Source organism: Felis catus, chromosome D3 (assembly GCF_018350175.1).
Source record: "Felis catus isolate Fca126 chromosome D3, F.catus_Fca126_mat1.0, whole genome shotgun sequence".
Lineage (NCBI taxonomy): Eukaryota > Metazoa > Chordata > Mammalia > Carnivora > Felidae > Felis > Felis catus.
The window spans coordinates 9768315-9784926 of NC_058379.1; the positions used below are offsets into that span (position 1 = coordinate 9768315).

The following is a 16612-nucleotide window of genomic DNA, read 5'->3' on the forward strand; positions in this document are numbered from 1 at the left end:
TATGCTAACTAATTTGGATGTAAATTTTAAAAAATAAAAAATAAAATTAAAATAAATTGCAAATACTTTCTAAATCAGGAAAAGAAAAAAAAAAAAGGTACCCATTTACCCTGTCTTAGGAAGTCACAGCTTTGAAAGCTATTTCCATGATCTCCTTATTTGCTGCAAATAAGATTACTTTGTGCAAAAACAAAAGAAACAAAACCATACCCAAATAGATACATACATGTGTGTATACATATATATATGTATAGGGCTGTTGTTATGGTTGTAGGGTTTTAAAAATGGGATGATATATTTCTGTATACATTTCTTTTCTCATCTAGTATCTCAAAGAAATAGTTCTAACTCATTCTGATAGCTGTGTAATATTCTACATAAGATCATTTACCCAGGGGCTCCTAGCTGACTCAGTCAGTAGAGCATGCGACTCTGGATCTTGGGGTCTTGGGTTCAGGCCCCACGTTGGGCAGGGAGCCCACTTAAAAAAGATCATTTATTCAACACTTCCTGTCATAGACATGCCAGTTGTTTTCTTCTTCTTCCTCCTCCTCCTCCTCCTCCCCTCCCCCTCCCTCTCCTCCTCCTCTTCTTCTTCGCTTCTGCAAACAATGCTGCAATAAACATTCCTAACCTCTGTATGTATCACCTCCTTCTCTGCTGATTTCGTTACTATGGGATAGGTTCCAGAGTAGAATTCTTTTAGTTCCCAAATATTTCAAGTTCTTTCTCACCCTAGAACCTTTGCACATGCTGTTTTCTTTTCCTAAAATGTTTCCTAACACACAATCTGCAGTTTCATATTTATTCATAATTATTTACGGTCTTTCTTATCACACAAGTTTAAGTTCCTTGACAGCTGAATCCTATCCATCCTTTAGGTCTTTTTTTTTTTCCATCCTTTAGGTCTTAGCTCACATGTACTTGATTGTAGAGGTTTTCCACGAACTCCAATCCCAATTGATCCCCCATCATATTTTCTCTTAGGCCCTCAACTTTTCTTTCTAGAGTTATCACAATTTGTAATTATATATTTACTTGTGTGATTATTTAATGTTGGTCTCCCCAACTAGGTCTGCAGGGAGCACATCTATCTTGTTCACCAGTGTAACCCTGATCCTCAAAAGAGTGTATGGCACATGAAAGCTGCAAATAATTGTTTAATACTGAAAGAATTCTTTTTTTTAATATTTAAATAATTCTTTTTAAAAATATTTTTAACATATTTTTAAAAAATGTATTATTTTGAGAGAGACAGTGCAAGTAGGGGGAAGTACAGAGAGGGAGGGACAGAGAGAATCCCAAGCAGGCTCCGACTGCCAGCGCAGAGCCCAACACGGGGCTCAAACTCATGAACCACGAGATCATGACCTGAGCCAAAGTTGGATGCTCCTAAATATTGAAAGAATTCTTCTTAAAAAAAATTTTTTTTACTGACGAATGGATAAAGAAATTGTGGTTTATATACACAATGGAATACTACGTGGCAATGAGAAAGAATGAAATATGGCCTTTTGTAGCAACGTGGATGGAACTGGAAAGTGTTATGCTAAGTGAAATATGTCATACAGAGAAGGACAGATACCATATGTTTGCACTCTTATGCAGATCCTGAGAAACTTAACAGAAGACCACAGGGGAGGGGAAGAAAAAAAAAAAGAGGTTAGAGAGGGAGGGAGCCAAAACATAAGAGACTCTTAAAAACTGAGAACAAAATGAGGGTTGATGGGGGGTGGGAGGGAGGGTGGGGTGGGTGATGGGTATTGAGGAGGGCACCTGTTGGGATGAGCACTGGGTGTTGTATGGAAACCAATCTGACAACAAATTTCATATTTAAAAAAAAATAAAAAATAAAAACAATAAAAAAAACACACAAGAAGCAATATACCGAAAAGAATAACTGATTTGCCACCCAACGATTGTTTATGGAAATGTGGTGAAGGAGAGATGGTGTTTGGTGGAAAACTCCATCAGACCTTGATACCTGCTATGCCCACAGACCTCATCTCATGATGTGAGTACAAGCAGTTCTGTCTTCATATATATGCCATGTCTGAGCCACAGAATTCCCTACTCTAGCCCCAAATGATTAGTCCTTGAGCAAGGGGAAGTCCAGTCAGGTGCCTAGGAAATGCTGTGGTGTGAAACTGCCCAATGGGGTGCTCCATATTGAATGGTGACAAGCTGAGCCTATCAAATGTAAGATGCCCACAGAGAAGAGAGGAGTAGCAAGATGGTCCATTCTAGAGTAACACAAGATGCCTGGGACAACAGGAGTTACCATTGTGTCTCAAGCAATTGGAAGTGTCCAGGTTTCAGCTCCTTGAGGCTGTTCTACATTCTCATGTTGGTGATCTAAAGGACTGTATGCCTGTTCAGATAGTTCCATGAACTATCTTCCTGAATTCCATGTGTATTGTTAGAGTAAGTCCATAATGGCTAAGGAGATCTCGGCACACCTCCTCTTTGCAACCTGAAAGAAACAGACTATTACAGACTTTAGCTGTAAATGGATATTATATGTGTAACTGTTGGGTAAAAAGGGGGGGACTTATCCATGCTAATGAACCAACTTTTAAAATTATTAATATTGCCCCTGCAAACCTGCTTTGTGGATTATCTCTTCTCTATACCTTGGATAAAATCTAGGACAGAATACATAATTTTTCTGATCATTCTTAAGAAGTCTTCCATCATTTCCATCAAAAAAAATTTTTTTAAGGTTTATTCATTTCTCAGAGACAGGGAGACAGGGCGTGAGCAGGGGAGGGGCAGAGAGAGAGAGAGACACAGAATCTGAAACAGGCTCCAGGCTCTGAGCTGTCCACATAGAGCCTGATGCAGGGCTCGAACTCATGGACCACGAGATCATGACCTGAGCTGAAGTTGGATGCTTAACCAACTGAGCCATCCAGGTGCCCCAATACTGAAAGAATTCTTAAAGGAGGACAGGGCTTGAAGAAAATCATTCCTTCAATAACAATTTTTAACAGATGAAATCTGGTTTGTGTTCACTAGACAATTATAGTGTTCATCTATGTCAAAGGAACCAGTGTTAACACCAACAAAAATCCACAAGAGCAGAACAATTAGCTCTAAGCAATGGCATATCTCTGAAGAACAGTATGAGGTCTAAGGAAAGAACATAGTAAAGGCCAATGGAATTTTGAGAGATAACCATGGAATAGTTTCTCTCTCATTGATTGATTTACTCACTGAACAATTATTTACTGAGCGCCCACCTATGCCAGACAGGGGGCTGTAGTAGCTAACCTAAACAGTCAAAAACATAAAGACAAATCCAGCCCTCATGGGAAGCAGATAAGAAAAATAAGCAAATTATATTGTATATTAGTAAGCTAAAAAGTGCTACGGAGAAAAAAGACAAAAGGGAGATAGAAAGCAAGGAGGAGCATGGAGCAAGGAGGAAAGGAGGAAAGAGAGGAGGAAGGAGCAATTTCTTAAAGGATGGTCAGGGTAGATCTTAGGAAGTTTGAGCCAAGACTTAGGGAAGTTAAGGACTCAGCCATATGAATATCTTAAAGAAAAGTGTTTTAGAGGGAGAAAGCTAGTACAAAGGCCCTGAGGCAGGAATATGCCTTGTGTATATAAGGAATAGCAAAGAAATCAATGAGACTGGGGACTCTGGCTTGATGATGTAGAAAAAAGATTGGTATTTATTAGTTGCCTTTAGCAGATGGTACTTTTTTCCTTACTCCAGGTGCTACACTGAGTCACATGACACTCATTTAACATGAGTTAATGAGGGCACACTCATTTAACATGACTTGTCTCTTCCTCCCTACCTCTATACAATACCCAGGGTGAGCCTCTTGATTTTCCACATCAGTTTCAACTGTGGGATTTTATAACTTCCCAAATACGGACAATTATACCTGGCTTATTTGTGTAGTTTGTTGTCAGGGTCCTGAAGCTAAGAATATAATCAAATTTTAAAATAATTGGGACCAGGGCACTACTAAAAGGAAGCATTGAGAATTATTACATTGCACGGAATTACTACAATTCATAGCAAAGGACTGATACTTCCCTCTCCAACCAATCCTCTTCCGTCACTTTTTCCAAAACCTACTTCAAAACTATGACTATAAAGTCATTCCTGATTAATCATACTAACTAGGTGTACCCAAAGCTTTTACATATTCAGAAGTGAATAATTTAAAAAGCCTAAATGTCTTATAAAGGGTTATAAAAAACTCTTAACGGCTCCTTATTGAGTACAGGACAAAACAGAAAATTCTTAAGTTTGATTTGCAAGACTCTCCCCTACCAGGGCTTAAAACTGTCTTACTAAGTAGTGTTTTTGAGAACTCCCTCCAACCAAGATGGTTTTCAGTCTCCCCAAACTGTCATGAATTGTTCCCACTTCTGTTTCATTTGTTCTCCACCTAAAATGTTCTTTCTCCCAGGGTGTCTGGGTGGCTCAGTCAGTTTAAGCATCCAATTCTTGATTTCAGCTCAGGTCATGATCTCACAATTGTGAGACTGACCCCAGAATCAAGCTCCATGCTCAGCATGGGGCCTGCCTGGGATTCTCTCTCCCTCTCTCTGCCCCTCCCCCACTTGTTCTTTCTCTCAAAATAAATAAACTCTAAAAAAAGTGTTCTTTCTTCCACGGCTTAACTGTTTCCACTCCCTACATGAAGCCTTCTTTAACCAGCTCATAATTTTCCCCTCCTCTTCAGTCATTTGTCTATGTAGCTCATTTGTTTTTTTTTTTTGAAAGAGAGCAAGCACACATGTCCTTGTGCAAGGGGGGGGGTGGGGACTGAGGTTAGAAGGAGAGAGAGAATCGTAAGCAGGTTCCATGGGGGTCGATCTCACCACCATAAATAAGATCATGACCTGAGCCAAAATCAAGAGTCAGATACTTGGGGTGCCTGGATGGCTCAGTCCATTGAGCATGGACTCTCATTTTAGGCTTAGGTGTTAATATCATGGTTCCTGAGTTCTAGCCCCACTCTGGGCTCTGTCCTGATGGCGTGGAGCCTGCTTGGGATTTTCTCTGCCCCTCCCCCACTCACACTTTCTCCCTCTCTCAATATAAACTTAAAAAAAAGTCGAACGTTTAACCAACTGAGACACCAGGTGCCTCTATGTAGCTCATTTTAACTTACTAGGGCAAATTCAAAATAAATTTTTCCAAACCTCCCCCGAACACCCCACACACACATTCGACTTTCTTTCAAAATTTCTATGCAAACTGGTTGCCCATGATTGGATCCTACGATTTTTGATGACCACTTTATACATATACATTTATTGAACACATACAATGGTTAACATGGTGCTAAGTCCCTCACAACGCACTATGTAATTTATTCTCATTTCACATCCATTTGTTCACCAAGTCTTGTGAATTCCAACCTTTCTTCTAATTTTGTCCTATTTCTGAACCTTAACCTATCCCACCTCCACTATTGCAAATGACCCTTACTAGTCCCTCTGCCTTCAACCTTCTCCCTTCCCACCCATTCCCTTCACTCCTAAATGACAGCAAATCTGACTTCACTCTCCTGGTTAACACCTGCGGTGGCACCAAACCCTTTAGTTTGATGAGACCCTTTGCAACACTGGCCAGTTTACCTTTACAGATTCATGTTTTTCCTCTTTCTAGAAATATCCTTGGGTGTCTGCCTTGTAAATGCCCACTCTTCTTTCACGATCCAGTTCAAAAGTCATTTCCTGTCTGCAACTTACCCCGACATTCCTGAGCAGGACTAAGTGAACAAGGTAACGGTTATGTAACTATTGCTCGGTCTCCTCCTCCCCAACACTGTGAATTCCTTCAGACCAGAGCTGTCTCGTTCATCTCTATTTTGTATTCCCACAACCCAAACCAGAAGCTGGTGTAAACCATGCCCTGAACAAGTATCTATTGAATAGAATCATTAGGACTTCTTTTTGTTTGTTTTTAATTCTCAGGAGGCTGGGAGATGCATAGCTGGGCAGTACTCAACTTTCAGTAAAGCCAATTTTTATAGGAGCCTGGGCCTCGCCGCTGAGGCAGGCGGTCACCAGAGTAGGCACCTGGGCAAGGCTCAGGACTGGCTCCGACGGCCATGATGACGCACAGCCTCGTCTGCTTGGCCTACTCGGGTCCCGGTTGAGGGAGGTGGCAGAGCATGACCAACCGCCTGAGGGTGGTAGCACAAACTGACATACCAACCTAAAGTACTGGCGGGTCCCAACTGACTGCCCAACGCGCCACAATCAGGAAGAAACGATGGCCGGCCTCCTCATCCTCGAAGAAGAGTAGAGACAGAACTACGAGCAGCAGCAAGACGCTAAGCACGCGCTTCGTGCCTCTCCTCGCGCCAAGGACGACGGGAAAAAGGCTGGCTGGCTGCGAGCCTCGCCGAGTACGCGTGCGCGGCAGCCTCTTTTTCCACCACCCACGCTCTCCACGGCCCCCTCGGCCAGTCACACGCGGCCCCGCCCCCTCGCCCTCGGCCTGCTCGAGCTTGGCCGAGTGCGCGCGCGCGCGCGGCAGCCCCATCTCCCCGCCCCTCACGTGGCCCCTCCCTCTCACCCTAGGCCGGCTGGAGCCTCTCGGGCTGTCCACGTGCGCGCTTCCGAGCCGGCCCTGCAAGTCACGTGACTCCCGACTCTGCGTTTTCTCCACTACAGCCTTCCCAGCTCCTACTGCCAGAATTCGGCGTTATGGCTGCAGGCCTGCCCCGCGCCGCTTCTCTCTCCCCACTGTTTCCTCTTCTCCTGTTCCTCCTGCTCCTCTCCGCCCCGCATGGCGGTAGCGGCCTGCACACCAAGGGCGCCCTTCCCCTGGATACAATCACTTTCTACAAGGTAACGGGGGCGGAGGAATCGCGCGCAGGTGCAGCCTCAGCTAGTAATGGAGCGCACCTCCGTGGGGAAGGAGACAGGGCTGGCGGAGGGTGGTCTGTAGGGACGATCCACCAACGTAAAGGGATGGTGGACTTTGGGCCGGGGCCGTATCACGACCATGGGGTCCAGGGTCCCCGCACACCCTTGCCTTTGCAGTATTTGTACTTCCCCTTTTGCAAAAGAGCTAAGGAGATGCAGTCACGGGAACAAGCTGCCCCTTCCCCTCACCTAGGGGGAGAGGGCGGTGCCGGGCGAGATCCAATCCTCGAGACCCAAGTGGGAGGCCGGGAGGGCGGTGCGAGGCGGATGCCACCCGGCTCTGGGCTGTCGGAGGAGGGGGAGGAGGGGGGGGGCGGTGGTTGAAAACTCCGCGTGTTACCTGGCATTTCTGTGCCCCTCCTCTCTTGGTGTGGCATGCAGCCTGTTTTGCAGTATGCAAACAGTGTCCGGATGTCCTGTGTCTTGAAGAACGCAAGCGTTAAGAATAAGGGAACTCTGGGGCCGCCTGGGTGGCTCAGTTAAGCTCAGGTCATGATCCCATGGTTCACCAGTTCCAGCCCCACTCGTGCTTCCAGCTCAGAGCCTGGAGCCTGCCTCAGGGTCTGTGTCTCCCTCTCTCCCTCTCTGCCCCTCCCCACCCTTACTCTATCTCTCTCTCAAAGATAAATAAAACATTTTTAAAAATTAAAGAAAAAAGAAGAATAAGGGAACTCTAGGGAATATCTTGGGCCTGGGGACATAGTGAGTAAAATAGGGTCAGGATGTGGAAGGATTAGCCTGGGTAAATGGATGTTGGAGGCTGAATGTATTCCCAACTCCCTCTTGCACCCATCTTCACACACTGGCACCTTTCAACTTCACCTACGAGACGGGCATACTAAGCATTGAGAGAGAAGCCATTCATTTTATTTTCTTAATTTGTACCCGTTGCTGGGAAGGGAAACCATTTTTGGTTTCTACTTTTGTAGAGTTCTAAATCTGTCGCAAGTGGTTGAACTCTTTCTGTTCTCAAAAGAGTTCCTTGTCCTGGATTTGGCACCTGTGGCTTATTCAAGAACTTAAAAGTGTAGGTATGGCTGGTTGATTGTAAGGCACACCCCACAGCACCTCATGCTTTGGGGTTCTTTATTGGCAAGTTATACCCCACTCCCCAAATGCGGGAATGGGGTAATATCACAGACCAAGTGTGACTCAGAGGGAAATTTTGCGCTGTGAAGTTAACAGTATTTCCTAATCAGTCGGTGCCTCTCTGTCTTTATTGCTACCACCCTGGTCTCAGCTGTCATTACAGAAGTCTTCTGGCTGGTCTCCGTCTTTAGCCTCTACTCTCATCTCCTAACCATTCTCCTTTTTGTCCCCTCTGCTTCCAGCCATACATGCCTTCTGTCCTTTGAATATTCCTAGCCCATTACTGATGTAGGCCCTTTGCCCTGGCAGTTTCTTCTGACTAGAACATTCTTTGCCCAATCTTTGAAAGGTTGGTTGCTCCTCATCATTCAGGCTTAGGTTAAATATTACCTTCTCAGAGTCCTGCCTTGAGTTCCCCTCCCCCCATCCAAAGTGCCAGTCATGTTTGATTTCTCTGTAGAGCTCTCATCATTGACTTCCCGCCCCCCCCCCCCCCCGGCTATTTTGTCATCTCCTGCACCAGAATGTTATATGTTTATGAAGAACTGCATTGTCTGTTTTTTCACGGATCATCTGTACAACCTAGCAGGTTACCTGTCACATGGAAGATAATTGTTAAATGAATGAACAAATGTGTTCTCCAGTCCCTTTCTAGATCTCTCTTCCATCACTGAACAGAAGAGGCGCTTCCTGGTAATACATCCAAGGGCCTTGTTCTGTGCTTTGTCTTTCAGCAGTTTCCAGTGTCGTCTTTTGTTTCTTGCCCTTCACCATCATTAGAGATAAGAAACTCTCCATGCTTTTTTTTACTGCTGTGTTCACTATCACATGATAGGCCCTTGGTACCTTTTTATTCAGTGAATGAATGAATGATGAATTCTTCTGTACCTTAAAGAACCAAGTTGCCTAAATAAAGGGTATGGTGGAGTCAGTTCTTCAAGGATGAAGAAAGGACACAGATTTCTAAAGCAATTAAGAGATACAGCATGACTAACGAAAAGGAAAAAAATACACTGTGCAAATGTATGCCATTCAAAACCATTGTGCCTATGGCTAAAAATGGTAAAAGATGGAGACCTTTCAATTATGTTTCAGTGTTAGACCACTGTACACTTATTAATATTATTCCATAATACAAATGTAGGCCCCTTGAAGGTAGGGATCCTGTGCCATGCTTTTTAAATATTTTTCCCCTGGACATATGTAGCATCTGCTACCGTAGCCTTCTCTAGTTGTGTTCATTTATCAGATATTTTCAGAGCATCTGCCACAGTCCAGGCACTCTTGGGCACTAGGGATATAACAGAGAACAAGTCAGATAAGGTCCTTATAAATGTACATTCTAGTGGAGAGAACAGACAACAAACATGCAGGTAAGAATTTTAGAGGGTGATTAATGCAGTGAAGAAAGAGCAGGGTAACATGGTAGTATGGGGAAAATGAAGCAGTGCTAGATGGTATGAGCAGAGGAGGCCTCTCCATTAGGGGGGACGTCTGAACTGAGCTTTGAATGATAGACATCCTGGAAGGAATTGGGGAAAGGGTATTCCAGCTAGCGGAGACAGCACCTAAAAAGGCCCTAAGTGGGAATTAGTTTGTTGTGTTGAAGTGAAATAAGGCCAGTTGGGCCAGAGGGATGTGATCTGATTTATATTTTAAGGCTTCGCTGCTTTTAGGCCCTCAGAGCTCACATTTTGGGGGTCAATGACCACTTATAACATGAGCTGTTCTAATAGCTTCTCCCTCCTTTCCTTGGGTCCCTGGGCAGTGTTAAATATTTTTTAAAAGCTAAAACCAAATGGATATCAACACACAAAGAGGAATAAGGGCTAATAAAATTTGGAATGATGCCAGCTTGACTTAATTATGACAGCAATAGCCTGTAATGAAAAAGACCTGAAGTGATCACTTTGATTAGAAAAAAGTTGGAGAAGGCAGTTTGTTAGATAAAATCTGTGCATTGGGAGAAACCATCAAAAGAAAGATTTTGAGGAGTCCTCTAAAACTTAAATGTAGAATTACTATATATGACCATCATTTCCACTCCTAGGTATATACCCAAAAGAAATGAAAACAGGCATTCAATACACATTTGTACATGAATGTTTATAACACCACTATTCACAAATAGCCAAAAGGTGGAAACAACCCAATGTCCATCACCTGATGAATAAATAAAATGTGGCACATCCATACAATGGAGTATTATTTGCCCACAAAAAGGAATGAAATACCAATCGATGCTACAACATGGATGAACCTTGAAAACATTATGCTGAGTGAAAGAAGCCAGGCACACAAGGCTACATGTTGTATGATTCCATCAGAGTAGACATCATAGAGGAAAAAAGGCAGATAAGTGGTTGCTGTGTCTTAGAGGGAAGGAGGGATGGGAAATGACTGCTTCAAATGTGCGGGTGTGTGATTCTTTTCAGGTGATGAAAATGTTCTGGAATAGATACTAGCACGCTGTTGTTAGTGGACTGAATCCCACTAAATTGTACACTTTAAAATGATGAGTTTTGTGTGATGGGAATTTTACCACAATTAAAGATCTTGACCCTGACAGTTTAGGACCTGGTGATCTAGCCAAAGGGAACTGTGATCTATGGAGGGGACATTGTCCTAAGCCTGGCCTCTCAGCAACTTCCTGTGAGCCCTGACATTGCAGAGTTCAGACTCAGAGCTCCCTAGCTGAAGCACCTCTGTGGTGCCAAGCCCTTTACAGATGGTTGTTGGTTTTTATCAGATTTCTGGTTCATTGTTTACTGAAAAAGGCTGTTTGGGATGATGGGCATGACAGGGAACCACATAGTGTTTTCTAAGGGTTTCCTTAACCTTACCAAAAAGGCCACTGGAAGAGAAGGCCTTAATACATCTACAGCTTTGTTTATTCATTTTTTTTAATGTTTATTTATTTGGAGGGGGGAGGGGCAGAGAGAGTGGAAGGGAGAGAATCCCACAGTGCAGAGCCCAAAGTGGGGCTCAGTCTCACAGACTGTGAGATCATGACCTGAGTGGAAATCAAGAGTCAGACACTTAACCGACTGAGCCACCCAGGCACCTGTACAGCTTTGTTTATTCTAAGCTGGGTTGTATATGTCTTTGATTACTGTGAACCAGTACCTAGTGGGGTACCCAAAACCAGTAAATTGTTAAATGAATCAATGGGTGGGTGAATAAATCAATCAATTGGGTGGGTGAATGAATGAATGAATGTAAGTGTGCAAGTCCTGGTCTCCCTTGCAGGCTTGGTTTCCACTTTGTTTCTTAAACAGAGGTCCCTTGAGAAAGGGTATTAGCCCCAAAGGTCCCTGGAATCCCGAACTTGCTCAGCTCTCTATGCCCTCAGGTCATTCCCAAAAGCAAGTTCGTCTTGGTGAAGTTCGACACCCAGTACCCCTATGGTGAGAAGCAGGATGAGTTCAAGCGTCTGGCTGAAAACTCGGCCTCCAGCGATGATCTCTTGGTGGCGGAAGTGGGGATCTCAGGTATGGACAAGTTCAGCATGACTGTGGAGGGCAGAAGGGGAGGAAGCTGGGAATTACTTCCCTCCACGTAGGTGGAATATCTAACACTTTTCTGTCTGAGCCACACATGAGTGTAAGTGGGGTCATGGCCCTCAAGAATCTGGTACCCATGGCAGGCTTAGCTTGAACAGATTCTGATACCACAGAACCTCAGTTCATCCTTGCAGGTGCCCAAGGTTAGAGAATCCCTCATCCTTCACCCTCCACCCCACACTGACATTAAATTGCATCTGAGAACTTGGAGTTCTCCTTGCAGGGGACTGTGGTCAGGGGGGTGCCAGTCTTCCTAGGGTCTGCATAGTAACTTCTTCCATCTTCTTTTCAGTTCTTTTTTTATCGGAACTATTGAGTTTTGGCCTTAGCTGAAATCCATCAGAGCTACCACTAAATCAAGGACAGCTCCCAACCACAGGGACTACTCTAATAGTTGCCAGCATGTAGTGGTTTACAGTTTTTAAAGGTGTGCACAGACAATGCATTAAAAAATATATATTTTTTAATGTTTATTTTTGAGAGAGTGAGCGCGTGCAAGTGGGGTAGAGGCAGAAAGAGGAGACACAGAATCCGAAGCGGGCTCCAGGCTCTAAGCTGTCGGCACAGAGGCTGACACGGGGCTTGAACCCACAAACCTTGAGATCATGACCTGAGCGGAAGTCGGATGCCCAACCGACTAAGCCACCCAAGCGCCCCCAGACAGTGCATTTTTAATCTTCACTTGAACCCTGCCTAAAAAATGAGACACATTTCCTGTTTTTATACTTGAGGAAAACTGAAGCTCAAGGAACTCCACCTAAGTATCTATTCCCAAGTGCGGAGGGTTCTCCCCTCTCTCCACTTCCTTCCAGGTGGGATGCCTCTGTTCCCTAATAAGCTTGAGAGTCTGGTCCTAGGTAGAGATTGTTAGCACACTTTTCCAGGGCAGTCAGTCAATTCTTTTTTTTCTTTTTTTTTCTGTCAGATTGGTTTCCATACAACACCCAGTGCTCATCCCAACAAGTGTCAATTCTGACTCAGCTGCAATTCCACTCCTTTGGGGCTTTGACCAAGAGAAGAATAGCAGCTGACATTTATCAAACATTTACTGTGTGCCAGGCCACTAAGTGTTTTATGTGTATCTCATCCTTGTGACAACTCTATGACAAAAGTACCGTGACTCCTATTCTTCATGCTTTGAGTACCTTGCTCAAGACTGTAGAGTTTGAAGTGCTAGAACAAGGACTGGAACCCTACACTTCCTATACTACTGCCCAGTAATAAGCAGCCTTGACCATTTCTTTTTGGCATCAGCCTTTGGGACTGCCACTGCCTGTTAGGAAGGACATAGCAAATACTAACAGCTACCACGTATTGCACACTCTGTCAGGTTAAGTGCACGTTTCCCCTCGTTGGGTCTTCCCAGAACCTCTCGTGTTGGGGACTCTGTCTGTTATCTACTACACGTTCCCCTTTTGGACTAAGCTCCAGCCAGAATGGCCTTTGCAATCCATCAGTATACCCAGCTCATTCCTGCCTCAGAGCTTTGCAGCTGCAGCACTTCCTACCGGAGACGTTTTTCCTGGATCATCATGTGTCTGCCTCCTTGAAACTTTGGTCCTTCAGCTCATATCATGTCCACAGAAAGGCCTTCCAAGACCACCCAAAGTAGGTCTTCTTACCTACTTCCACATCATCCCATTTTATCATGGCCCTGATCACGTTTATCATCTCTCTTCTCACTCTTAAGAGAACATAAGCTCTTTGTGATCACAGAGCTTATTACTCTTAGCCACAACCAGATCTGTAGCACTTAGAACAGGACATGGCACGTAGTGGGCAGAGAATAAGTATTCAGAAGGATTCCCATATTTCAGGTGAGGAAAGTAAAATTCAGAGAGGCTAAATGACTTGATTAATGCCATATGGCTAGAAGTAGCCAAGGAGGAATTTAAACACAACCAGGATCCTTCTTGCTGTCAACTCAGATGGGCCTCATAGCAGTTTCCTGCCCTGTATTCCTCATGGTCTTGCTCCTCATATCTGGTTTCTGTTCACAGATTATGGTGATAAGCTAAATATGGAGCTGAGTGAGAAATACAAGCTGGACAAAGAGAACTACCCAGTCTTCTACCTCTTCCGTGATGGGGACTTTGAGAACCCAGTCCTGTATAGTGGGGCGGTTAAGGTTGGAGCTATCCAGCGCTGGCTAAAGGGTCAAGGAGTCTACCTAGGTATGCCTGGTTGCCTGCCTGTATATGATGCCCTTGCCGGGGAGTTCATCAGGGCCTCAGGTGTGGAGGCCCGCCAGGCCCTCTTGAAGCAGGGACAGGACAATCTCGCAAATGTGAAAGAGACTGAGAAGAAGTGGGCCGAGCAGTATCTGAAGATCATGGGGAAAGTCTTAGACCAAGGTGAGGACTTTCCAGTGTCAGAAATGAGCCGGATCACCAAGCTGGTTGAGAAGAACAAGATGAGTGATGGGAAGAAGGAAGAGCTCCAGAAAAGCTTAAACATCTTGACTGCTTTCCAGAAGAAGGGGGCCGAAAAGGAGGAGCTGTAAAAAGGCACTCCAGGTGTTCCAGGGTTTGGTGGGGGTGGGGAGGGGAGTTGAGTTATTTGCTGGCCATGAGACTGTCCTGGGATATAAGAGAGTGGTGGGGAAAGTGGCACCAAGCCAGAAATCTGAGCATACGCAGACATTGATGCTGATGTGACCATGCTTGGGATATCCCTACAGCCAGTCTGTGTACACCTGGAACACTTAGCAGATAGGCTTATTAAATTACCCCTCAGAAGGAATGGGTGCTGTAAAGAAGAGTGTACGGTCCAGGTCCTTGACAGGTGTAATTCTGACCCAATTAAAGTTTCTGTGTTTTGGTTAAGTGGACCTAAAGCCATTCAGTTTTCTTTCACAAATTATACTTTGGCCTGTGACCTGCTTTCTTTGAATTTATTTTTTAATCTAAGCTGGTATGGACTCCACTCTACCAGGATAACAGACTATCCTGGTAACACTGGAAACCGGTGGAAACTGGCTCAAGGCCTACCTTTATTACTTTCCACTGGCGTTCAAACTCAGGTGCACCAATTGTGGGTGGCAAAATGCGTTGTCCTTTTTCTGGTCCTTAGAGTGGAAATAGCAACATTAATGAAGTTCAGTGTAGTAATTTTCTATACTCCATGAAAAACATAGAGTAAATTCTTAGGTTTACTGATATAATTGGATGTTGTAGGGGTTTTTTTTGTTTTTTTTGTGTGTGTTTTTTGGGGGAGAGCGAGAGCAAGAGAACACGTGTAAGCAGGGGAGGGACAGAGGGAGAGAATCTTAAGTAGGCTCCATACTCAGTGCTGACTCTGATTCGGGGCTCAATCTGCACCATGAGATGACTTGAGCTGGAATCAAGAGTGGTACACTTGGGGTACCTGGATGCCTCAGCTGGTTAAGTGTTCAACTCTTGATTTTGGCTCAGGTCGCAATCTCAAGGTTGGTGAGATTAAGCCCCATGTTGGGCTCTGCACTGACAGTGTGGAGCCTGCTTGGGATTCTCCCTCTTTCTTGCTCTCAAAATGATAAACATTAAAAAAAGAATTGGACACGTAACCAGCTGAGCCACCCAGGCACCCCAGTATGGGTTTTTTAAGAATTGATTTAGATAGCTAAATGATATAATTTCTAATTTGAAAGTTTTTAAAATTTTTTTTTTTTTTACATTTATTTATTGTTGAGAGACAGAGCGTGAGCAGGGGAGGGGCAGAGAGAGAGGGAGACATAGAATCTGAAGCAGGCTCCAGGCTCCAAGCTGTCAGCACAGAGCCCGATGGGAGCTCGAACTCACAAACCGCGAGATCATGACCTGAGCCGATGTCAGACGCTTAACCAACTGAGCCACCCAGGTGCCCCCCCTTTTTTTTTTAAAAGGGGAGTGTTTTCCAGTTTTCCATCTAAACTACTTTGTCACTGTCAGTTACTTGGTAAGTACCAGCTTTAAAAAAGCAGAGTGGGAGCACATGGAACTGACTCAGATCTGTTCTCAGGAGTGATAGGCAATCATCTGCAATGGTAAGCTTCATGATAACATCCCCACTTTCATATTTAACTATTTGTAAATGTTAAAGTGTAGCCCCTAAAATATTATTGAAGCCACACAAAGAAATTTAAGTTGAACAGAGTTAGCAAATAAAACCTTAACTTGTGTTCTTCCCTTTTAGCCAGGTTGGTATTGAAAGTCATCAGAAACAAAGAATACAGGAAAATCCATGTGTTGAATCAGATTAACAAAAACAATTGTGGTAGCTTATGCTCACAACTAAAACCAACTAAGGAAAAGATGTTCAGACCTAAACTCCTGCCTATAGCACAGGTGCTCTCAACATTCAACAAATGAATGTAACTATATATTTGGCCCAACAATTTCAATATTTCTCCTGCTTATTTCATTCTACTTGAAAATTTCGGAAGATCTTTTTGGATGCTTCTCACTGATAAACTTGTTTTAGCTGTTATAGTTGTTTCTCATCTAAAACAGGTTCACTTCCAAAGAACTAAGTATTCACGGTCTTATGGGAAATACAGTAAAACAAATGGCAGGTGGAGAGAGAACTCTAAAACTAAATGCATCCACGGTCCCTGAATATGATCTCATCTTGTCAGTTGTGAAAGGAAAGGTGGCAGCACATCAATGGGTACTTCATTGGATGGGTCCAGACTGAGTATTATAAGCTTAGGGTCTCGAGTTAAAGAAACATGAGCTATTGGGCAGGGCTAGATAATCCTATCAGAGGTTTTTTGTATCAAATATTTTTTTTAATGTTTTTTATTTGAGAGAGAGGGAGAAAGAATCCCAAGCAGACTCCACACTGTCAGCACAGAGCCCGACGCAGGGCTCAATCCTACAAACCCTGAGATCATGACCTGAGCCGAAATCAAGAGTCAGATACTCAACTGAATGAGCCACCCAGGTGCCTGTATCGAACATTTTTCATTAAAGATGGGTGGCTCGGGTTGAGTGTCCAACTCTTGATTTTGGCTTGGGTCATTATCTTGCAGTTGTGGGTTCATGCCCCATATCGGGCTCCATGCTGTCAGCTACTTGGGATTCTCTCTGACCCTC

At 44.1% G+C, this 16612-nt stretch overlaps 2 protein-coding genes across 6 annotated transcripts in view; one reads left to right on the forward strand and one right to left on the reverse strand.

Annotated features, from left to right (window-relative positions):
- The window catches only part of TMEM116 (transmembrane protein 116), a 167676-nt gene extending 160268 nt beyond the window's left edge, over window positions 1-7408 (reverse strand). For 2 of the 5 annotated variants that reach the window (XM_045041480.1, XM_045041483.1), the window contains exon 1: window positions 7247-7408. In XM_045041480.1, the coding sequence (XP_044897415.1) occupies window positions 7247-7283 (37 nt within the window). In that variant the 5' untranslated portion in view covers window positions 7284-7408. Of the gene's footprint in view, window positions 1-6190; window positions 6433-6553; window positions 6691-7246 lie in introns of those variants that run through there. The other 3 variants (XM_023241427.2, XM_023241425.2, XM_045041481.1) reach the window with 2 other exon arrangements.
- On the forward strand, window positions 6546-14388 carry ERP29 (endoplasmic reticulum protein 29). Its single transcript, XM_003994679.6, has 3 exons — window positions 6546-6828; window positions 11348-11486; window positions 13559-14388. The coding sequence occupies exons 1-3, from the start codon at window positions 6685-6687 to the stop codon at window positions 14059-14061; spliced, it is 786 nt and encodes a 261-aa protein (XP_003994728.2). The 5' UTR covers window positions 6546-6684; the 3' UTR covers window positions 14062-14388.
- The last annotated feature ends 2224 nt before the right edge of the window (window positions 14389-16612 follow it).